The following is a 25,098-nucleotide window of genomic DNA, read 5'->3' as shown; positions in this document are numbered from 1 at the left end:
GACAGCACCCTGAAAGGACTGTACTGATCATCTGCTGTGGGCTGGCACATTAGTAACTTGTTTTATTTCTGTGACCAAATAGAGAAGCGACTTAAGGGAAGCGTGGTCTGTTGTCATGGTTTGAGAGGATATTGTCCATCCAGATAGGGAAGGCATGACCGTGACAGAGGGCTCATGGTCACATGATGTCTTAGCCAGGGTTTCTGTTGCTGTGAAGAGACATCATGACCACGGCAATTCTTGTAAAGGACAACATTGAATTGGGGCTGGCTGACAGTTCCAGAGACTTAGTCCATTATCATGGTGGGAAGCATGGGGCTGCCTGGGCAGACATGGTGCTGGAGAAGAAGCCGAGAGTTCTACTTCTTGATCTGCAGGCAGCAGAAGTGAAAAAAGACACTAGGCCTAGCTTGAGCATATAAGACCTCAAAGCCCGCCCCAACCATGACACACTTCCTCCAGTGAGGCCACACCTACTTCAGCAAGGCCTCACCTCCTAACAGGCCACTCCCTATGGGTCAAGCATTCAAACACATGAGTCTATGGGGGCCGTTCCTATTTGGACCACCACATACAGCGCTCACAGACAGATAAAGATGAATGCTGGTGTTCATTTGGGTTTCTCTGTTTCCTTTGTGCGTTCAGTCTGGGAGCACAGCTCGTGGGTGATGGCACCCACATTCAGGATGGCCATTTTTTCCTCAGTTAAAACTCTCTGGAAATGCTTCCACAGGTATAGTCAGAGGTGTGTTCTCTAGGAGATTCAAATATCCTCAACTTGTCAATTAAGATTAGCTGTCTGATTAGGCCACACTGAGCGTCCTGGAAGGCTCTTTCCTCTTGTTCATTCAGCATCACCTTTCAACTGGGAAACCCTGGTCACCATAACTTCAAAGTGGCATTTTTCTTTTAATATCTTCTATTCTCTCTCTCTCTTTCTCTCTCTCTCTCTGTGTGTGTGTGTGTGTGTGTGTGTGTTGACAAGGCATACCTGTTGATATCAGAAAACAAATTGTAGGAGTTAGTTTTTTTTCTTCCACCACGTGGGACCTGAGAATAAAAGTCAGATTGGCAGGCTTAGTGGCAAGTGTCTTAACCTGCTGAGCCATGTTTTTTGGCCCTCTCATGTTTGTTTAATCCCAGTTTCTTTATCTGTCCAGGCTCTAGAATTTTTCTAAGCAAATGACGCTAAAATATAACCATGTTCATTTCTCTAGTTGTTGAGCACCACTTGAGCCTGCGGAGAACTGGGGACACCTCTGAGGAGCCCTTGCTAGGATCTGCAGCATCATGGTTTTCCATTGCAGAAGCTGTCTCAGGTAAGCAGAAAACCTCTTAAAACCAAAACCAGTAGTGGGGCGTGGCTCTGTGGTGTCAGCTTGCCTATCATGGCCAGGCTCTGGGGTCAGTCTGTATCTAACTAAATAAGCATATCCTCTTGGCCCAAAATGGAGTTGGTATTTGTGTTTTGTTATGTGGCTTCTTGAAGTAATTGGCCCTTAGGTTGTGTGTATCACTAGTATTTGATACAGTCGTCCACGTGTGCAGTTGTCTGCAGTCAGAATGTCCTTCCAGTGTAGCCAGTAGCTGCACACTGTAGGAGCAGTCCAGGTCACTTGAGCGGTGCTATTTTCTAGGAAACTCTGCAACTCAAAATTTGGTTTTAGATATATAATGGGATTATATCAGTGAGTATTTATTATAACTTATGTAACAGAACTACCCAAGAAACTTGAAAAGTATTATGGTCTCCTATGACCGCAGGTAATCTTGTTTACAACCCCTTAGCGTTTGACATAACCTATCTGGTATCATTAATATCCTTCTCCCTTGTGCTCAAAACTTCCATGAATTTCTACTTTAATTTAAAAGCCTGATTCCCATCTTAAGTATGCATATATGGTAAGGTGGGCAGGTACTGCCTTTTTATCTTGCACATTAGAAAATCAGCTCTCAGAGGCACTAAGCTATGGACACAGACTTGCATAATCGGCAGACTCACGATAAGGGCCCGGACGCTGGAAATGGATTTCATGTTACTGGAATTGTATTTATTTTATTATTTTTATATTAATTACAGTTTATTCACTTTGTATCCCAGATGTAGCCCCCTTCGTCATTCCCTCCCAATTCCACCCTCCCTCTTTCTTCTCCTCCCTGCTCCTCTCCAATTCCACTGAGAGGGGAGGTCCTCCTCCCCTTCCATCTGACCCCAGCCTATCAGGTCTCATCAGCAGTGGCTGCATTGTTTTCCTCTGTGGCCTAGTAAGGCTGCCCCCCCCACTAGGGGGAGGGGGTTGATGAGCCAGTCATTGATTTCATGTCAGAGACAGACAGTCCCTCTTCCCATTACTATGGAACCCACTTGGACACTGAGCTGCCATGGGCTACATCTGTGCAGGGAATTGTATTTAAACTAAAAAAAAAAAAGGCTGATAGGGAGCTGGGGCTGAAGCTCAGTTGGTAGGGTGCTTGGGACTCTCATTAGCAAATAAAGGGCATGGTTGCACAGGGCTATAACCCCAGTACTCTGGAAATAGAGTCAGGAGGACCAGAAACTGACTATATGACGAGTTCAAGGCCAGCCTGGTCTAATAAACTGATGCATTTTAAAAATTATTTAATCAGGGTCGGTGAGATTGCATTGTAGACCTGATGACCTAAGGTTGGCACCGGCACCCAAGGTGGGAACAGAAAGCTGACACCTGAAATTGTGCTCTGAATTGCACATGATCACTGTGACATGCGCGCTTGTGCATGGCGCGCGCGTGCGCACACGGGCACACACACACACAAATAATAATGAATAAATATTTAAATTTTATTTCATCAAAATCCTATGTGAGATCTCAATATGTAAAATAGACAACAGGATTTTAGTGATAAAAATGAGCTCTCTAGGTACAGATGTGTAACATTTAAACACATCAGATCAATGGATCTGTTGTAATGAATACCAACATTTGAAGTCAGGATTTCTGGGTGATTCTTATCTGTCTTCCTTGCATTTGCATTGGGCTTATTTAGTGGTTGTTTTAGCTGCACTGTCTCATGAGTATCCTGAACAACCCAAGTACAGTCCAGCAGATGATGACAGTTCTGTACTGAGGTCACCCTGAGGTTTGGGGTGAGAGTTAAGAGGGTGGAGATCTTTCCATAGACTGAGAATCAGGATAGAGGGAAGGGAGAACAAGTCAGAGCCGCACCCTCAGGCCATCTCAGCCTGGCTTCTGCTCTAGCCGGGTGTTAGTCTCAGGTGCTGACAGCTCATGCTAAAATTGCAAACGGTCTGTAACATGTTATGATGTCACTACATGCGATTGCCCAGCTAGGCGGCAGCATTTGCCAAGCAGATGCTTCAGGGCCCATGCCTGGCATTTAATTGAGTGTAGTGTATATGTGTGCTTTAGTATGTTGTTGCTTGTAAAATTTTACATGAGCAGTCGCCTGCAGGCTAGAAATCCAAAATCCCACGAGAACTACAAAACTGCGTTGATGACATGGTCCCAGATACATCAGAGGCCAGCAAGAGAGGGCAGAGAAACTTCACCTTTGATCTGTGTAAATCCAGCCATCAACAGAGCATCTGAAATTAACATTTGGTAATCTTAAGGTTTAACGCTTAAAAACAAAATTTGCCATTTTGTTCTGATGACAGTGTCCTTTGTGTTACTGAGCTTTTCAGTTTCATGAGGTCCCATTTATTGATTGTTGATCTTAGAGCCTGTGCTGTTGGTGTTCTGTTCAGGAAGTTGTCTCCTGTGCCAATGAGTTCAAGGCTCTTCCCCACTTTTTCTTCTAACAGATTTAGTGTGTCTGGTTTTATGGTGAAGTCTTTGATCCACTTAGACTTTAGCTTGTGCAGGGTAATAAATATGGATCTATATGCATTTTTCTACATGTAGACATCCAGTTAGACCAGCACCATTTGTTGAAGATGCTGTCTTTTTTCCATTGCATGGTTTTGGCTTCTTTGTCAAAATGAAGTATCCGTAGGTGTGTGGGTTTGTTTCTGGGTCTTCTATTTGATTCTATTGATCCACCATTCTGTCGCTATGCCAATACCATGCAGTTTTTATTACTATTGCTCTGTGTACAGTTTGAGATCAGGGATGGAGATACATCCAGACTATCTACACCTAAAGAAGCTAACCAAGAAGGAGGACCCTGAGTAAGATGATCAATCCTCATTTAGAAAGGCAAATGGGATAGACATTGGAAGAGGGAGAAAATGGGGAACAGGACAGGAGCCCACCACAGAGGGCCTCTGAGAGACTCTACCCAGCAGGGTATCGAAGCAGATGCTGGGAATCATCTGCCAAACTTTGGGCAGCATGCAGGGAATCCTATGAAAGGAGGAGGAGATGAAAGACCTGGAGGGGACAGGAGCTCCACAAGGAGACAACAGAACCAAAACAATTGGGCCCAGGGGTCTTTTCTGAGACTGATTCTCCAACCAAGGACCATGCATGGAGATAACCTAGAAGCCCTGCACAGATGTAGCCCATGACAGCTCAGTCTCCAAGTGAGTTCCCTAGTAATGGGAATAGGGACTATCCCTGACATGAACTCAGTGGCTGGCTCTTTAATCACTTCCCTCTGAGAGGGAGCAGCCTTACCAGGCCACAGAGGAAAACAGTGCAGCCAATCCTGATGAGACCTGATAGGCTAGGGTCAGAGGGAAGGAGAGGAGGACCTCCCCTATCAGTGGATTAGGGGAGAGGCATGGGAGGAGATGAGGGAGGGTGGGATTGGGAGAGGATGGGGGAGGGGGCTACATCTGGGATACAAAGTGAATAAACTATGATCAATAATAAATACATTTTTAAAAATTTTAAAAAGAAAATTTGTTTTGAAACAGGGTCTTCTATATCCTAGGTTGGCCTTGAACTCTCTAAACCAAGAATGACCTTTGAACTTCTGATCTTCCTAATTCCACCTCCAGAGGCTGGGATTATGTGTGTGTGCACCACCATGCCTTGGTTATGGAGTGGTGGGAGTCAAATCCGTGACTGTTTGTGCACTAGGCAATCCTCACATCGGCTGAGGTATCACCCTCAAACCATATGCTATTTCTGAACATACAGCATGTGCCAAACTTATGGAAGATCTCAAAGTTCTGTTGCAGAACCATAGGGGAGTGAGAAATGAAGACAAGCCAGTGGGATCATTAGTCCTCTTCTGCAACGTGTCACATGGCACTAGGGTACAAAGAAGTAGAAGTTACAGCCAGACATTGAACTGGATGGAAAGAGCAGGTGGAGGACAAGAGGGGGACTCTGCCTAGCAAGCTGCTGTCACCAAAAAGGCTCCCCAAAAGACATAGGAGCCTCAAAAATTTAACCATCCAGGCTACATAGGCAGAGCAAAAGTCCCATTTGCTGTTTTTTTCCTTTACATCCTGGAATTTGAATGGATGCCCCTTTTGTGTTGGTCAGAACATGGTGTGTGGTAGTCACCCTTCTCCGAGGAAGGCCTCACAGCAGGCTCGTCTCCTACCTCTGCAATGGGCATCGTTTCTAAGACATACCCAACACCTCTGAACTTAGCCTGCTGGGAGCCCCTGGAGGCTGCATGCGGATTTGCTGTGTGGCTGGTGAGGCTGTGGGAGCTTGGCAGGCCCTGAACAAGACTGTTTTGACAGGTCCGCTGTCAGGATGGGAGAAAGAAAATAGGAATTACGTGGGTGGGTGAGGTGATTCTACAGGAGCTTAAACTGAAGCTTTCCATCAAAGCCCCACCCCCATTAGAAGCCAGACATGCATTACCCACTGTGTATCTTTAAAAGTGTGTGTGTGAGAGAGAGACAGAGACAGAGGTGGGGGAGATGAGGGGGTCAGAGGACAACTTCTGGGAGTCAGCTCTCCGCTTCCACCATGGGCCTCATCCTGCTTGGCATCACGAAGCCTTTAACCCACCCAGCCATCTCACTGGCCCAACCATCACGTGCACGTTTTTTCTCCAGGCCCATGTAAATGTATTTTATCTTTTACAAACAAAGCAAACTAAAACAAACAAAATGAAAGCTACAATGCCTTTTGTTGAAATGCTTTCCCAAATGCCCTGGGGGAGAGAGTTTGGATCCAGAGTGAGACATCCCCAGCAAAGCTGGTGGAAGAGGAGCAAGCGCGGTTCCGTATTTATAGGAGCAACCAGATGCGTGGAGATGGATGGGAGGAGTCAAAGGAACTCTCTACCTAGAGAGAAAGCAGGTTGCAGTTAGGCGCGTGCTGCCCAGAAATTCCCTGAGAGGGGGGGAAGAAAAGAAAAAAATTGAAGGGAAGTCACAATTCCCACATGCAGAGATTTAGTTTAAAATCCGTCCCCAGTCTTTGCCAAGCCACAGAACAACAGAAAGTCAACTTCATCCACATCGAAGAGACAGTGAAGCCCCAGAATTAACATAGGCTCCTGCTCTGCTCAGAGTCTGCAGTAATGAAAAGAATCCTAGTCAAAGCCAGTAGCAGGGGACACATGCATTAAGATTTTAACCCTGAATGAACTGGTTCTTAAATCCCGGATAAGCTCAGATGCACAGGAAAGCTCCAGGATGAGTAAAATCCCTTTGGATAAAAAGGTCGGAGGAAGCTAGATAAATCAAATTTGTCTACATGTATTCCGAATCAGCAAGAAAATGCCCTAAGTGGCACAGCAGTGTTGTATTTCTGAAAGACTTCATGCCCCGTGTGTACATGCGTTTGTGTGTGTTGTGTGGTATATGTGAGTGTGCATGTTCATGATCACATGTTTGTGTCCACCCGTGCATTCAGGTGTGCGCATGTGTGTGGCGAATGCATGTGAAGGTCAGAGGTCTAATCCAGGCATCTTCTCTTAGAGGGTGTCTTGCTGAACCTGGGGCTCACTAAGTCCCTATACTGGCTGGCCAGGCAAGCCGAGGGGTCCTCCACGCTCCACCCCTCCAGAACTAGGATTACAGTTCCGTGCTGCTGTGTTCCCATACCGGGGCTTTTACATGGACTCTGGGGATATGAACTCAGGTCCTCATGCTTGCATAGCAAGCACTTTACTGACTGAGCCATCTCTCTAGCACCTTTATATATGCCTTTGTTTGAAGAGAGGGAACAAGGTGGAGGTGGAGGCATAAGAGGGTGGAGACCAGACCTGGGGAGACCAAGGGAGAAAGGACTGAAGGCCTGTAGAGAAAAGAGAAATTGAGGGTGGGGGTATCTCCATGACAGGCTGGAAAACTAAGACAGCGTAGGTTCCTGGGGGAATATGAGGGGGACTCAAGCAGAGACTCCTAGTAGCAGAGGCCACAGAGACTGAAGAGAACACCCTCTACCTAGACTAGTCTCCCAGCAGAGGGAGGGGAACACCGACCCACCCAAAAAACTTTGACCCCAAATTTACCTTGCCTACAAGATGAGCAGAGATAAAGATAGAGCAGAGAGAGAAGAGATTGAGGGAATGTCCAGCCAATGCCTGGCCTAACCAAAAACCTACCCTGTCAGAGAGTGCCAACCCCTGACACTGTGAACAATACTCTGCTAACCTTGCAGACAGGAGCCTGTCAGAGTTGTTTTCTGAGAGGCACTACCCAGCAGCGCCTCAAAACAGATGCTGAGACTCACAGCCAAACATTGGGCCATGAGTAGGGAGTCTTGTGGAAAAGTGGGAGGAAAGAGAAAAGGACCTGGAGGTGACAGGAGCTCCACAGGCAGAACAGAGCCAACTAACCAGGGCCCAGAGGTCTTGCCGAGACTGAAGGACCAACCAAGGACCACGCCTGTACTGGACCTAGGCGCCCTACAAAGATGTAGCAGATGGGCAGCTCAGGCTTCATGTGGGTCCTCTAGTAAGGGAAGTGGGGACTTCACTGGACATGGACTCACTTGCCAGCTTTTTTTCATCACTTCCCCCTGCTGGGACTATGTTGCCAGGCCACCAGGGAAGAGGACATGCTCAGTCCTGATGCAACTTGATGAGCTGGGCTAGATGGGAAAGGGAGCTCCCCTTTTCTGAGAATTAAGCAAGGGGGAAGGAGAGAGGGAGGAAGGATGGAACTGGCAAGGGAGGAGGGATGGAGCTACAGCCAGGATGTAAAGTGAATAAAAAAAATAATAAATAAATTTAAAAAAAGAGAAGGGAAACAAGATTTTCTCACAGGGAATCTTAGCAATCCATGACGAGATAGTCAGCTGACATCACCAGCCACAGCCACCCCCACCCCCCTACCCGCCCACCCCCGCCTAGGAGTGGCAGGTGCCCTCGCTCACTTCTCAGCACCTTAGCAGAGCTGACAAGCTTCACGTTTCCAATGAAAACATAAGCGGAAACAAAACTACCAAATGCCAAGGAGGTGGTTACATTGGCAGGAAATAGAATTGATTTGGCCGTTTTTATTTTGAACGGTAGTTTTTGAAAAGATGCAGATGTAATTAGGGTCATTACAGCTAGATGGTGAATTTTATAGGTCTTATGGAGGAGAGGTCTGGATCATTTTAAGGATTTTACAGTCCATGGCCTTAGGTCAAGTGTCTGGTTTTAGTCTTTGAAAACATTAGTCTCTCTTTTCCTTGATATATACTCCAGTAAAGTATTATTACTTTAATGCCTGTCAGCCATTCCACTTAGATATACAACCAAAAGGGATTGAGGAAATGAGAGTGAGGAGGGTGGCTGCTCTTGGGGCCACTGAAAAGGACCCTGAGGACAGGTGTGAGGGGAAGTGGGCTCAGAGAACTCTGCCTGTGTGTGGGAGTGTCCAAGACAGGGTTGGCTATTTGAGGTGCAGTCAGTAAACACTACAGTCTCCCCCAGGGTGAAGAAATACTTGGTAATCAGAAAGGTCAGAGGTCAATCACTGTCCCTTTGCTAGAGCTCAGGAAATAAGGAGGAAGAAGGGGATGAGGGGTAGAGAAGAGAAGAAAATGAAGTGAAGAAAAAGAAAAGAGGCCACTGAGTCAAGTATTTAACTTTCCTAGTATTTCTAATACAGGCCAGCCAGGCATGGTTATAGGCAATTATCTATAATTCTGGTACTGGGGAGGCTGAGGCAAGAGGGCAGAGAGCTAAAGGTATTAATGAGACCTTGTCTTAAACACAACCCCAAACAAGCAAGACGAGAAAAGTCAGGCCAGGATTTGTGTTAGCTGCAGCCCGCGCCACTACTCGGTGACATTCAGTACATACATCAGAGTATCGAACATCAGAGTGGCAGGCCAGCGGTGCAGGCCGGCGGTGCAGGCCGGCGGTGCGGGCCGGCGGTGCGGGCCGGCGGTGCGGGCCGGCGGTGCGGGCCGGCGGTGCGGGCCCGGCGGTGCGGGCCGGCGGTGCGGCCCCGGCGGTGCGGGCCGGCGGTGCGGGCCAGCGGTGCGGGCCAGCGGTGCAGCCCAGCGGTGCAGCCCAGCGGTGCAGGCCATAGCCCGTCTGACCAGGAGCCGTAGGATGGACCACTGAACACATGAAGTAATAATTCTCTTTTAGATGAGAGAAGTTAGGACAAAGCTTTATATTCCTGACCAGGATGATCAGTGACTTAATCACAAAAGTAGGTTGACGTGTGGAAGCCATACGAATGACATATAGTTTACATTAAACTTAAAACACATGTACATTCGCGCACAGTGTTTTGATGTGGGGCCAAGAGCGTTTCTGTGTGCACGAGCCCTGATTGTCTTTTTCTGCACAAACCCCACCCTGCAAGCATGATCCGAGGTTTCCACTTTAAAGCCGGGTGAGAACTTAAAGACATTCACAAAGCGGTCTGAGGACAGAATTATTCTGGGTTTTACAGGTTTCTTTTCTGCCCCTAATCATCTGCACTTATCTCATCCACACCTAATTTGCCAGCAGCTGCCTCCCCCTTGGCCGCCTGCCCTTATTGGACCTTTCCACAGCATTCAGCTCACTGTTGTAGAGACACCATCAGCTGCCCCTGCTGTGCTCTGGTTCACGGCTCCCTGAGCCACGTGGGTATTCTGTGCATTCGCAGAGCAGTGCTGCCCAGGTAAACAGGTTGGGAAACCTGGGCATGAGAGTGCCGCCATGCTGATGGGGAGGTGAAGGCGTATGTCCAGGAAGACCTACTAGAGTCTCATCCGTGGATTTCTGGTGGGAGCCATTTGAACGGCAGGCAGAGAGGCCAGAGGAAATAAAGTGAATTTCTGGAGGTGTGCCCTGGCAAGGCCTACCTATAAAATGACGGCAGGCATCCAGACAGGATTGATTTTGCCTTATGCCTGGCACAACCCTGTACCTGGACCCTGTCCTCGTCACTCAGTGCTTGATTGTGGGATTTGCTAGAACATTCTGTACTGAGATGGAGTTGAATGGTGTCAAGGTGTGATCACTGGGCTGCTGGCCATCCATTCCTTGCCTCCCCAGGTAACTGCTCTGCCTTCCTTCCTTAGGAGTTAGGACCAATTGCTCTAATCTGAAAGAATCTTCTTTTCACTGTCCTTTACTTTACTAGCTTTACTGTCTGTCCCATGGGGAATTATGGGATGCATTAAAAAAATGATGAGGAGTGTTGTATCACAGCCTCACTTTGATTTATTTCTTTTTTCTCCTTTCTCTCCTCTTTCTCTTCTTCCTCTTCCCTCTTCACCTTCTGCTTCCCTCAGCCCCCACCTCCCCTGTTCCTTCCTCCTCTTGTTTTCTTCTTCCTTGAACACGGACGGTGTCATGTAGCCCAGGCTGACCTCAAACTTACCTGTAGCTGAGGTTGATCTTTCCTCCCCCAACCTTGGGTGCTGGGAATGCAGAACAGAACTGCCATGCTGTGCCTTACAAGGTGCTGGGATAAGGCTTTAGGCATGCTAGTCCACGCTCCAGCACTGAGCCATACCCCTAGCCCCTCATTTAGCATTTCATTAGTACTTCCTCTTTCCCTCTTATTTCTTCCTCTCTTCTCTTCATTCTACTCTGTTCATTTCTTCCCTTAATTGTTTGGAACTGACCCACTATGCTGGCTTCAGAAATATACCATAAGTTGGGGGAGAGACTCACCAAAGGGCCCTGAGTCGTAAAAAGCTGTGGCATGATGGAGCACCTTGCATTTCCAGAGAACACGAATGGCTGCAAATGCCGAGGACCTGGAAATAAGCAATAAAACCCGACACACAGTTAGAAAGGTGTCTAAGTCCACGCTGTAAATGGAAATGTTTCACTTCACACAGGCCAGGCAGGCCTTTCCCTGAAGCCTGTTGGCTTTGATTTGGCACAGCTTGATTGTATAAAGGTTTCCCCGGCCAGGGGGGTGGACCTGACGGGAGCCAGGTTAAGAGGACACAGTTGTATGGTGAGCTTTCACCTGAGAGAAGCAGGGAGGAGGCAGAGACAGACAGACAGACAGGCAGACAGACAGACAGAGGGTCTTTCTCTCTGGCCAGAAGTCTTCTGTGCTCCAGAGACCAGTGACTTGAATGGTACTCACCCTGGTGATGCTAGATGACTAAGGTAAGTTACACGCTATAAGAAATAGGGGAAATGTATAAATTACACTTTAAACAATTGGAATTTACACAATTGCCTGTCACCGCTGCCATCATTTTCTTTTTCTCCTCTTCCCCATCTCTTTCATCATTCCCGTCTCTCTCCGACAGGGTCTCATGTAGCCCAAGCTGTCCTAGAACTTGCCATGTGGCTAAGGATGGCCTTGGTAAAGAATGGATGTGTGAGACGGCAGGAGGTTAGTTTGTAGAGATATGCTGTTATCCCCGGCAGCACCAGTGTCCGGCCAGTTTAGAGTTGGGGACAAGGGTGTGTCTGACCCAAGTGGGGAATTGCACAGCAGTGCTGAGACTTTGGCGAAGGTTGATTGAATTCTAGGTTAGTCCCTAAGTATCTCCTGAGTTGTATTAACAGAAGGAGAAATGAAAGGAGATGGGTTTTGTTTTAATACTTGAGGTGCTCAAATGGTACTGAGTCCATTGAAGGGGTGTGGACAAGGCAGTGGTGAGAGACAGTTCTTGCTGGGGTTGGATGGTGGGGGTGGGGGTGGGGATCAGAGTTGGCCAAGGCAAATGCAGAAGCCTAGGGCCCTAGTTCTGTGATGCAAATCTTACACCATTTCACTGAGAATTATTTTCTCATGGAGTGCTTGAAACCTATGCCAGCTGTAGATAAATGGCCTATCTGTCTCCTCATCTTCTTCCTCCTCCTCCTCCTCTTCTGCTTCTTTAATTGATGTGAAATGATGGATAGTTTCGCCTGCAAGGTAGCTCAGAAAGTCTTAGGAGGTATGTGGCTTCCCACTTCCACATTTAGGGTAGCTTGTGACTTGTTTGCCAAAGGTCCTGGTAGCCTTCAGTCTGTCAAAATGCTGCAAGCTGAGAGCCCTTTGCCAAAGCAAACTCTCCAAGTGAAATAACCCAGGATCCTCACACAGACACACACACGAGCTCCCATTCCCTAGCAGTTATCTGGAACTGGGTCAGGAGGAGCAGGGGTTTGTGCTGGGTTCTCCTGTGTTTGGAAGAAGTGTGGGCACAGGGACAGATTATCAATTAGTGAGGTATGTGTGAGCAGAGTTGGGTAGCTCAAGACAGCCTCTGCTGAGCAGAGGTGGAAGCCATCAGCTTTTAGCAGAGCTTCCTCTGGCCCCTGGGGTTATATATTGCTCCGACTGCTGTTATTGCAGCCCAAAGAATAATGTCCCCTCGGGGGAATTTATTTTATTCCATTCAGAGCAGAACCCATTTAATAGCTAAGATTTTTATCCCAGAATGATTTTGTTGGGGATTCCTATGTGTTTGAGCTTCACCAGGGCCCAGCTAGGGAAGAGACGAGACACATGTTGAACCTTTGCACTGAGACAAATCAGCGAATATCTCTCTTGAAAATCTGGTGAAATTTGGGCTGGGTGTAACATAGAGAAATTAAAAAAAAAACCTTTTAATGAAAGAATGTTTACAAAAGAACACTTAGAAGCTTCAGAAATTATTTTGAATGTTATAAAATCTGTTCATTCCCATCAGTTCCATCTGTCTAAAAGTTCAGAGGTCATCAGGATAGAGAGGCATTCAAGGTACTGTTCATTAGTTCCATGCACCATTCATTAATTCATCGTGTTATTCATTAATTCAATGTACCAAGCACTCTCTGTATCTAGGTATTCTGCTAGGTACAGGAGATAAGACAAGGACAAATTAATGCCCTCTACAACTTAATGCTACAATCTACGCATGAGTTTGTACGAATGGTGTATCTGTGTGTGTGTGTGTGTGTGTGTGTGTGTGTGTGTGGAAGTGTATGCTTGCATGTGGGTGGAGGTGCATGTATCTGTATACGGTATGGATGGATGTAGTTTGCATGCCAGAGGACAACCTTAGATATTATTTTGAAGATGTCATCCACCCATTCCTTAATTTTTTTTTTTTTTTTGAGAAATGTTAAATGTTTCTCACTGGCCTGGAGCTCACTGAGTCTGCTAGGTTAGCCTGTCTGTTGCTGCTTCCTCAGAGCTCTGGCATTCCATGGGAGAGCTGTCACACCTGGCTGGGCTTGAACTCAGGTCTTGTGCTATGCAGTCAGCACTTTCTTCACTGTGCTCTCTCCACAGCCTTGTGGTACTTTCTAATGGGAGGAGAGAGACATGTAAATGTTTCAAGAGTCATTTGGGGAAAAGGAAGCAGTCTTGGCTGGAAGACGGAGTAGTTCTAGGCAGTAAGGGCAAAGTCTCACGGGACACAAAAGCTAAGCAGAGGCCTGAGCAGCTGAGGGAAGAGGAAAACTGACAGGCAAAGCTGAGTAAGTTCTTCTGAGACAGGAAAACGTAACCTGTTCCCTCTCCTGCTCTGCCCCTTGAATGCTCCAGCACAGTCTGGAATCAGTGGTTATGCAGAACTGCTCCTGTTGGCACTACAAGTGTGTGGCCACTCTGTGAGCCAAGGCCTCTGGGGCACTGAGGTATGGCGCGTTTATGGAGCGGCTGTTTGTGTTTGTAATGAAGCCCAATCTGGTTTTCTTTGAAAAAAGTAAGCACTGCCAGGCTAGGTTAGAAATTATGCTGATTTGTAGGCACAGGTTCAAAATGTATGTTTTTAAGCATTACTTTGATTGAGGTGTCCTGGGAAGGCTGCATTATCCCCATTTACAGATTTGGCAACTGAGGCATGGAAAGGTGATCAACCAAGGTCATGCCACCTGGGATGTGTACTCTCAAGCCTTTTTGATTTCTGGAATAAACAGTCTAGTGGGTTAGAGGTAGAGAGTAGCCTCTTCACTCCACTGCCTGGGGAGCCAGTCTCCAGATGCTCCTCCCTGTCACCGGAGCACTCGCTGGTGGCTTTTTTGGTCTGCTGCCATTTTACCCTAAGATTCATTTTGTGTATATATGTGTGTATTTATGTGTGAGGGTATGAAGGTGCCATTGCTTAGGAACTGTTTGCCTTACTTTGAATAGTGATTCTCAGTGAGCTGGAGATTGCCATTTCGGCTAGGCTGGCTACCCAGAAAATCCTCAGGACCCCTTGCCTCTGCCTTTCTAGTACTGGAATTTCAAGTCTGTGCTACTCAGCCTACAGAATGGGAAAAGATTTTTTTTTTAAACCAACTACACATGCAATAAAGGGCTAGTATCCAAAAAAATATAAGGCACTCAAGAAACTAGATATGAAGAAAACAGATAACCCAGTCAAATAATGAGGTACAGATCTAAATAGAGAATTCTCAAAAGAGGTAACTCAAATGGCTGAGAAACACTTACAGGAATGTTCCACATCTTTAGCCCTCAGGGAATGCAAATCAAAACTACGTTGAGATTTCATCTTACACCTGTCAAAATGGCTAAGATCAACAAGAAACGTGACATCTCGTGCTGGTGAGGAGGTGTGGAGTCAGAGAAGCCCTCCTCCATTGCTGGTGGAGTGCAGACTTGTACAGCCACTGTGGAAATCAGTGTGGCAGTTCCTTTGGAAGATGAGAATCAATCTCCTCCAAGATCCAGCTCTGCCACTCGGGTGTATACCCAAACGATGCTTCATCCCACCTCAGAAACATTTGCTCAGTCATGTTCACTGTCATAGTCATAATATCCAGAAATAGGAAACAACTGAGATGTCCCCTAGAAGATGAATGGATAAAGAAAATGTGGCACGTTTGCACAGTGGAGCACTACTCAGACATTAAAAAAATGACATCATAAAAGTTGCAGGCAAATGTATGGAAATAGAAAAAAAAAAAAAAGGCTGGTCGAGTAAATGAAATCAGTGTGTGTCAGAGGGCATCTCTGGGATCGGAGGCTTCCAGGAGTTTATAGGGGGTGACCCCTTCTACCAGCAGGGGTATATGGAGCCTGAAGAGCCACCTCCTGTAGCCAGGCAGGACTTCTAGTGAAGGGAGGGGGGACACCAACCCACCCACAGAACCTTGTGACCCAAAATTTGTCCTGCCTACAAATAGTGCAGAGATAAAGATGGAGCAGAGGTTAAAGGAATGGCCAACCAATGACTGGTCCAACCTGAGACCCACCCCAAGGGAGACAGCCAACCCCTGACAGGACACTACTAATGATACTCTGCTGTGCTTGCAGACAGGAGCCTAGCATAGCTGTCCTCTGAGGGGCCGCCCAGCAGAGGAGGGAAACAGAGGTGGAGACCCACAGCCCGCAATAGGCTGACCTCTGGGAGTCTGTGGAAGAGCTAGGGGAAAGGATTGAGGGAGCCCGAGGGGTCAAGGACAACACAGGAAGACCCGCAGAGTAGACTAACATGGGCCCATGGGGCAGTCACAGAGACTGAACCACCCACCGAAGAGCATGCATGGCCCGGACGTAGATCCCGAAAGAACACATATTAGCAGATGTGCAACAGTTCTTCCTGTGGGGCTCCTAACAGTCGGAGCAGGGGCTGACTCTGACTGTTGCCTTCGTTGGGATGCTTGAGCTGCCTTGTCTGGCCTCAGGGGTAGAGGATGCGCTTAGCCCTGCCAGGACTTGGTGTGCCAGGCTGCGTTGGGACCCGTGGGGTGCCTCCCCTCGTCTGAGGATAAGGGTGTGGGGGAATGGTGGAGGAGGCGTGACGGTGGGACTAGGAGGAGAGGGAGGAGGGGATTGCGATTGGCTGTAAAGTCAATAAAAAGGTGAAAAAGTTAGCCCATCCTGTAGCAAAAAGAGCTGCAAGAAAGAAAAGCAAGTGTCTCTGGGAGAGGACCTGGGTTAGAGGTTTTTCCCAGCATCTACAGTGTCAGCACTACTAATCCGCAACGCGATGCCTTAATTAAAAACACATTGGTGCACAGTCTTAGGTGTTATTCCTCAGCTGCTGTACCCCCTTTTCAGACAAGGTTGCTCACTAGAACTCCCCGAGTAGCCGCTACCCCTGGCTTTTTGTTAAAGTGTACTTCTGAGGATGACACTTAACTCCTTGTCAGTGACAAGCACTTTCCTGACTGCGCCATCTCTCCAGCCCTCGTTTCTCCTCTGACTTATTACCTATGTATTCCCCGTGTCCGCTCCCCCCACCCCCCTCCCCCCGTCACATAGCATGGTCTTCACAGAAGATGAGGATATTTGTTGCTTGGAGACGCCAGCTTGCCCAGGGTCACCCAGCTGGGACTGGAGGATTGGGATCCATGCCTAGATGTATCTGCCACCAGGGCTTCATCCTGCTTTCTGTTGCCTCTGCCCCCCTCCCCCCCATATCGGTCTTTTACTTAAAATGACAAGTTCTAGACAGTGCTGGTGAGAGTGTGGCTTAAGTAGCTACTCCCACCCATGAAGAATGTGTGATACCAAAGGGCCAGCCAAGGCTGCTAGAACCCTAGGCTGAGCTCATTACCCTGCCAACCAGCACACGCTCACACGTGTGCTGTGTTCTGTGTGCCGGACGGCAGCCATCTTGCTCAGCCTCCTCCACTCCTTTGAGCCAACTTAGGGGTGACTGAGGCTTCTAGAAGGTGCCTTGGACCTACCAACGCTGCCAAGAGGTAGCAGGCCAGGGATTTGACCCCACTTCTGCCTCCGAGTCATGGCCTTCCCTGGCATGTTTCCTTTTCCTGTGGGCTGACCTCTCCCTTCCAGCAATGAGCTGGCTGTGCTGTCGGCCTACTGCCAGGTCATACTCTCATCCCTGACTGTTGCTCTTTTTCTCCCCTAGTGCCCTGGGCGCCCTCCTGCTGCTTGGTTTTCAGCTTGTCTGCCCGCAGCCCTCCACTGAACACAGAAAGGTAAGTTGCGGCCACTCAGAGCCATGTGCTTCTCTGCCAGAGGGAGTGGGGTCACCGTGGCCACTGTCCTTCTCTTTGTTCTGCCTGGAGGTTAGTCCCAGCTGATGCTGAGCAGCGCTGTTTCTAGAACAGTCAGCAGTCTTTCCATCTTTTCAGGTTCCTGGAACTCAATCTGAAGCCCATGTTCAGATCCAGGCTCTGACCTGTGTCCCCAGAGTTGCAGGCAGAGGCAACTCAGGAGTGGGAGCACCTGCCAGAGCTGGTGCCTGTGTAGACACACCTTCAAGGCCGTATGGAGCTGTGATCCCTGATAGAAGGACCCAGTCTCTGCTGCCAGGGAGGGGGGGAGGGAGGGAGGGGGGGAGGGAGGAAAGAAGGAAGGAAGGAAGGAAGGAAGGAAGGAAGGAAGGAAGGAAGGAAGGAAAGAAGGACGGACCCGGCTTTTTGTCATCCTACACCATCTCCTGTTGATGCTTCCCTTTGGATTACTGCAGAGCAGTGGTTCTCAGCCTGTGCGTTCATATATTGTATATCTGCATATCAAACATTTATATTACTATTCATAAAAGTAACAACATTACAGTCAGGAAGTAGCAACAAAAATAATTTTATGTCTGGGGGTCACCGCAGCATGAGGGACTGTATTAAAGGGTTGCATTAAAGGCTTGCAGCTTTGGAAAGGTTGAGAACCACTGGTCTAGGCAGGTGACAAGAACCCTTGAGTTTATTCCCTAGGGCCAGCTTCCTGGGCCCACAAACATGAAGAACGCGCTTCCCCTCGAGCTCCTCCTGTCCCATCTATCTGAGCCAGCCTGGTGCTGCTTGGCCGTGGGGCGGAGGCTGGCTCCGGCAGTGCACCTGAGCAGTACTCTCACGATACTTGGACAGAGGCCCTCATGGCCCGGTCTGTGCCTGGGTCCTGAGAGGAGAGTAGCCATTGTGTTGATGTGGGTGTGGGCTGGTTGGAGCCTTTGCTAGGAGGGTCTTCACAGGAGAAGTTCAGAAGCAAAGATGGACGGAGAAAGGAGCATGTGCAAAGCTTGGCCTAGCAGTTCTTGGTGTTCTCATCGATTTATCTAGTTTCTTTTAGATCCGGGAGTTGTGTTCTGTTTTTCTGGACCAGATGGAAGCCTCTATGGCACCTTGCCCCCCACTGGCGAGTCAGCCCCATGAGTGTGGTTCTCACACACTGCCCCAACTCTAGAGTAGAACCCGGCACAGTCAGGGGCTCAGTATAATACATTTTCAACGACTAATGGAGTGAGTGGGACCTGGCCAAGGCACAAACATCACATCATTTTGCCAGATTGATTTGGGAATTTATAGCCTCTCACTCTATTGTCTCATCTCATCCCCCGCCATCATTTCCTTCCTTCCTTCCTTCCTCCTTCCTTCCTTCCTTCCTTCCTTCCTTCCTTCCTTCCTTCCTTCCTTCCTTCCTTCCTGTCTTCCTTCCTTCCTGTCTTCCTCCCTTCCTTCCTTTCCTTTTCAGTTTTAGAATAGCCTTATCTTACCTGGGGCAGGGAAGATATTAACTCCCAGCCCCTTTACCTCCCAGCCCCATTCCAGGCCAATTGTAATACTTTCGATCTGGGCTACTTTCCATCCATAATTCCATAAATACTTGCTTACTCTTTCATCTGGGCCCTCCTTCCACCCATGCTGGACACGTGTTTCTCGCCATGATAACCGCGGGGGCTCTCCCTTCCTTTCTCTTCCTGTTTCCAGCCATAATTTCAATAAGTTGAAGGTTTTTTTAAAAAATTATTATTGTGCTCTCAATTATTAATGCTAGGTATCATTGGGATTAATAGTTCACTTGCCCTGATGATGTTCTTTTTGTTGTTTTTGTTGATACTCAAATATATAATAACTAAAGATATTTTATAAATAATCCAGTTATTTTGCCATCTCTTATCTTTTATTACTTACATATTTTATTTTAAAGAGCCTCAGAGGATGTGTAAAATTTAAGTTCTCATTAAATGATCTTTTTTAATTTCTATTTTTTATATTAATTACAGTTTATTTACTTTGTATCCCAGCTGTAGCCCCCTCCCTCATTCCCTACCATTCCCACCCTCCCTCCCTCATCTCCTCCCTGCCCCTTCCTAAGTCCACAGAGGAGGACATTTCGGGCAGTCCTGATGAGACCTGATAAACTAGGGTCAGATGGAAGGGGAGGAGGACCTCCCCATCAGTGGTCTTTTTGTCTTTTAAGATACCTGACTGATAAATATTGAATCTCAGGGTAAAAGGGTCACAAATAGGTGTTATCTTCATTTTTTTTTTAAAATTTTTGTTAAATGTGTGCTTGTATGGGTATGCGTGTGTGCCCGTGCACATATGTATATGTGTGTTTGTGTGTGCGTGCATGCATGGTGTGCATGCTAAGGCACACATATGAGAGTCAGCTGTCTCCTTCCACTGTGTTGAGCCTAGGGCTTGAACTCAGGCCCTCAGTCTTGGTAGAAAGCACCTTTACCTGCTGAGTCGTCTTGTCCACCCCCTTCAGCTTTCTCAAAGGTTTTCTTTTTCATGATAACAAAAAAGAAAGGTTTGTTAGCTGCTTTGCAGTGTCAAAGTTAAAACACTATGTAAAACGGTATCATAATATCTTGCTATATAGTACCTCCTTGGCAAACTGTTATTAAGAACTTTGCAATTGAAGGCGAGGCTCAGCCCCCGCCCCGAACATTTACAGATTTCGTCACTCAGTAGAAAGACACTTCAGAGCAGTTGTTGCACATAATAAACACATGTGTCTTGGCTGCCACGCTTCTTGTCCTCTGTCCAAGGAAAGAAGGCATGTGGGCTTCCTTGGGTGCTAGGTTGCTTTTCGATGTTTTCTTAGAGCTTTGTGTGACTGTGGCTGTCATCCTGTGACCCCTCAAAACCTGGCAACCAAAGCAGAGCTGGCAGTAGCGGCATTCACTTAGGCCTGCAAGAGGAAGACGAAGGAAATGCTTGTTAACTGGGCCTGCAACACTGTGCCTATGAAGAGACAAGACTAAGGAAATGCTCATTGACTGGCCTGTGGCTATAAAGAACTGTGTCTGGGCCATACTTTCTGTCACAATCATTTAACTCTTCCTGGTGGGGGAGGCAGCCAAAGGCACTGTGTCAATGAATAGTCATGGCTGCTTTATTTACAAAAATAGGTGGTGATCTGGATTTGGCTGGTGGGCTAAAGTTTGCCAACCTCTGCTCTAACGTCGCGATGAAAACGAATTAACTGGGAGCTGAGGATATAGTTCATTCAGTGGGGTGCCTGAGTTAGAAAAAGCCGTACTTAAAAAGCCAGGAGTGATGGCATAACATTGGGAGATGGAGATAGGGTGGGAATCCTGGGACTCCCCCACCAGCCATCATAGCCCACTTGGTGAACTCCAGATCAGTGAGAAATGGTGGGTGGTGGCTGAGAACAATGCCTGAGCTTTTTCTCTTACCTGCACGTACCACATACATGCAGTGGCATTCAAGGGCACATAAATATGCAGGAGCATGTGCACACGTGCATCTGCACACGTGGATTTTGGAATTTGAAGGTGTAAATTGTCTCCTCCTAAGGACTTGGATGACACAAAGGAATTGGGAGAAAAATAATATAGTTTTACATTAACATGAGGTTTATAATTGCTACCCAGTTGCTTTCATTACACAGATATACTCATAATCGAATTTTCACTGACCCACTGTTTTGAGGTAAAATTTGCTACTCCCGATTGTTAGCAGAGAGTGGCAGAAAAATTACAAACCCTGTAAGGTCAGTTCTTTGGGGACAGAGCCATTAATTTGTGTGTGTTATAGTCGACTGTGCATATAAAAGCCAGCTACCCAAAGGCTCTCTTTTCTTCCTTGTTACTGTGGCGTGTCCAACTTTAGCATATGGAAGTGTTTTCACAGCATAAGTTATTCCGACCAAGAGACATAATTTGTAAATGCTGTCAAGTAAGCTATGCAGGTCTCAGCGCCACTCGGGTGGCTACGTCTCTTTAGAACTGTCCATATGATAACGCAGGCGGAGGGGACCTGTGCGGAGTGTAAGGAGCTCTTTGAGATGTTTCCATCCGAAGGCCTCTTACTCTGGCAGAATTAACAACCCGCCAAGGACTCTTCCCCTCTGGTCTCAGCAATTAATTGCTGGTTCTTGGCAGATGATGGAAGTTTTAAAAGTTTTTTTTTTCTTTCTTTCTTTTTTGTGTGGCTTTATTTGTGAAGAGGACAGGGTGAAAAAAACATGGCCAAGGCAAACTGTACCCAGGAAGCTTATGGAATAATGTCATTTTATGTTAAATTTATTTATTTTGTGTATGTGTGGAAGACACGGGTATATATGTGCTTGTGTTTGGAAGCCAAAGGTTAACTTTGTGTGTTGTTCTACCCTTTTTTTTTTTTTTTGAGCCAGGGATTCTCACTGTCCGTTACTGATTTGGCTAAGCTGTCTGGCCAACGAGGCCCAGGATCCTCCTGTCTCTGACTCCGAAGCAGCAGGGTTACAAACACGCAGCGCCGTGCCCAGCCTTACACAGGTGCCGGGTGCAAGCTCAGATCCCCAAATACACGCAGCAAGCACTACAGGAACCCAGCCGTCCTCCCAGCCCCAAGCACTGTGCCTTGCAGCTTCTGGACATGAACATGCAATTAATTTTAATTGCTCAATGGTTCTTAAGTTTATTTTTAAATTTAAATTTCTCATTTGCTATAGAAAATGTAGAAAGTGATGATAACTAGAAAAAGGAAATAAAAACTCAGTGCTAGGGCTGCTGGCCAAAGGAGGCCCGCTCCGCAGCCTGCTGTTTACAGAAACTTTCAAACAAACAGAATGGAGACACTACAGACTGGAGTGAGGGAAGTAAAATATTTGCTTTGCTAACTGATAAGCAAGTCGTGATGCAAGTAGGGTACCTTATGATAGGTCATAGTCACCGCTGAATTAATGGGCCGTGCAGCCAAGAACTTCTAATACCCTCTCAACCATGTCGCCTGGTTGGATGCTGAGCAGAAAGCCTGTGGAAGAGCAAAAAAGCTTTCAGTTACAGAAGACTACTTATATTATTGATGCTTAGAAATCAAATGCTTCTAGAAGCAATGTAGGAGGGTACGTTTGTGATTTTAAACACTTCAAAATAACCTACGCATCTGAGGGTATGACTCAGTGGTAGGGCACCCACTCAGAATGCATGGACTGTGAAAACAAGCCAAGGAACAGACACACAGAGTAGAGAAGGGTCGTGGTGTATTACAGCTGAGTACTGATGAAAGTCAAAACACTCTAAAAGGGCAAAGTGCAGTTCAAGTGAAGAGAGTCAAATGGTGTGCTCAGAGTACACAAAGGAGCCGGGTGAGCGTTAGGAAGAGTCAAGCCAATTTAAAGATGGCTAAAACGGGGAGGGCGGATGGCTCAGCAGGGAAGGGCGTTTGCTGGGCAAGCCTCGTGGCTTGAGTGATGCTTGGCTCTCACAGTGCTGGGGAAGAACGGATGTCTTGATGAGACAGTGGGGTAGAGAGCTCGGACTCTGACGCACAGGGCCTGACCTCTGACCTCCACTGTGTGTTGTTGTGGGTTCATGCGTATATGTGAGCATGCATGCACGCACCCAAATAAGAGCGCACGGCCCATATGAGGGAACACCCAAATGGTGAAGAAGTGGGTGCAGAGCTGTTTGGTGAGACCCACTTGTCCCTGGATGAACAGGAAGCAGAATCTTGAGATGTCGCCACCATGGCTGCTGGAATGAAAACACCGGTCAGTACAAGTGTTCTGAGGACAGGCTCCGTCAGGGCTGCCTCATGCTGCTCAGCGCCTGAAAACAAAAGCTGCTTTGAAACAATAGTGACACGTGTTCAAGCCACACTCGTCTTCCTGTGATCTGCCTGTTTTCTTCTGGGTCCTTACCAGGGAGAAACAAAGCTAGGTGAGCTAACACAGTGACCATAGCAGCTTGCTTTATAATAACCACACTCTGGAAATGGCCAAAAACGCCACCAGCAAGAGGACGGCCAGGAGATCACAGTACATTGATATGTGACAGACCACCACGACAACAGAAGTGAACTTGTTTCCGGTCAATACAAGCAGCTGGAATTAGACTTACCCTCTCCCCAGACAGCCCCAAATGCCTTGGGAACATATGACCAGTATTGGTGAAATTCTTGGACTTTAGGCAATGAGTGATAGTATCCTAAGAGATGGGAAATTAAGCGTCCCCAAGTCCGGAAGAGTCCCCCGTGTACCGAGGGCCCACCCTGGGAGAGTTTCCTGCCCTGGGTGGACTCTGAGTGGGGAGATCCGAGATGGAGGCTCCCACAGGGAAGGGCTTCCCAGAAAAGGGGGCTGGAGAGCTCCTGGGCAGCGCACTCTGAGGCCACCTGTCAGGGCTGGCATGTGTTTTCTCGGAGGAAAACATCCGTGGCCGAGGAAACAAGGACTGCAAGTCATGAAAGGAAATAGTGCGTAAGTGTTCACCTAGAGCTAGGAAGATCAGCTGCTCCCAGGGGCTGGACTTTGAAAACTCAACCTCAAGGCTACTGTAGAAGTCCTAGAAAACTCTAGCTTCAGTGTTGGGGCTTAAGGCCGAGACTGTGCCCAGAAGTATCCAGTTGCCTCTTAAAACTCAACCCTATCCTGGTATAAAGCTCAAAAGCAGAAGAGTGTGCTGGCCTGCAGGCTAGCTCTTGGCAGGTTGTTTGCCTGGGGTGCATGTGGCTCTGGTTTAGTCCTAGGCACTGAAATGACAGAGTGCAGGAATGTAGAACACCCAACACTAGTCACCAGCAAGCCAAAGCTGCGTTAGCTGAGCACGTGCACAGAAGCAGAAACCTGCTTGCGTCATTCTCCATACGATGAGAGTAATCAAGTGTGACCAACGCAGGATGGACGTGTACTTTAGAGTCTGAAAGTAAAGATACTGGAACCTACCGAGGTGGCATTCCATCTGATCAGGAAGCTCAGCAGAGGCCTGGAAGATACGAGAGAGAAAATACCTACACAAACTTCTTGACGTGAAAATGACAATTAGAGAAATACAGTGGATAGGTTTAAGCACAGCCGTAACATTGCAGAAGAAAAAGCAAGTGAACTTGAGCATACGATGAGAAGCTTCCACAGGATGAAACTCGGAAAAAGGAGTTTTAAGCAGATGGACAGAACGTCAGTAATTTCAGGCAGGGCAAACGTGCAATCAGCATACCAAAAAGAGAGAAGGCAGGGAGACAGAAAAAATGCTTGAGGAAATGGTAGGGTAACTCTGAGGCAACAGTATCATTGAATTCAAGCACTAGAAATGTGAAGAAAATGCTGCTGATCAGAACCAAACTGCCCAAGGATAGTGGGAAAGAGGAAAATTTTAAATCTAAAAAAAAAAAAAAAAAAAAGGTCATATTGCATACTTAGGAATAACATTAAGGATGAGAATAGATTCCGTCTCTTGTCAGTATACCAGTGAAGCAATACCTTTGAAGTATAGAGATGTATATCCTATATCTGAGTGTAGTCCTATACAGCTAAACTTATCAAAGTACAGTACAGAACAGGTTACAACCCATAAGGAAATAAAACAGAATCCTAAAAATACTTAAATCAACAGAGAAATATGCAATGTTTATGGCCGAAGAAACTTAATATTGAGACAGGCATTCTTCCCAAATTGTTCTATAGCTTTGACATCATTCTAATACAATTTTCAGCAGATGTTTTTGCTGCAATTGACAAAGTGATTTCAAAATCCCGATGGAAACGCAGAGGACTTTAGATAAGTAAAACTAGTTTACTTTTTTAATTGCAAGATTTATACCATGTAATATCTTGTTAGGTAGAGTAATCATTATAAAGATAGTATGTTGTTTGCATAGAGATAGGAAAATTGATAAAGGGACATCATGGAGCATAAAAACTGCTCCATGTATATATGCAAAGCTAATTTTTGATATATAGCTTTATATGTCCAATTTAATATGATACTGGAA

At 47.0% G+C, this 25,098-nt stretch overlaps 1 protein-coding gene across 1 annotated transcript in view; it reads left to right on the top strand.

The window, feature by feature from the left end:
* Positions 1 to 25,098, top strand: part of Thsd4 (thrombospondin type 1 domain containing 4) — a 516,099-nt gene that overhangs the window by 23,377 nt on the left and 467,624 nt on the right. Inside the window, exons 2-3 of the mRNA XM_060375409.1 lie at positions 1,218 to 1,319; positions 17,061 to 17,130. Of these exons, the coding sequence (XP_060231392.1) occupies positions 1,291 to 1,319; positions 17,061 to 17,130 (99 nt within the window). The 5' untranslated portion in view covers positions 1,218 to 1,290. The remainder of the gene's footprint in view (positions 1 to 1,217; positions 1,320 to 17,060; positions 17,131 to 25,098) is intronic.

This window comes from Meriones unguiculatus, chromosome 1, assembly GCF_030254825.1.
Source record: "Meriones unguiculatus strain TT.TT164.6M chromosome 1, Bangor_MerUng_6.1, whole genome shotgun sequence".
Lineage (NCBI taxonomy): Eukaryota > Metazoa > Chordata > Mammalia > Rodentia > Muridae > Meriones > Meriones unguiculatus.
Note: the sequence above shows the minus strand (reverse complement) of the source record. Positions and strands in the feature narration are given on the sequence as shown.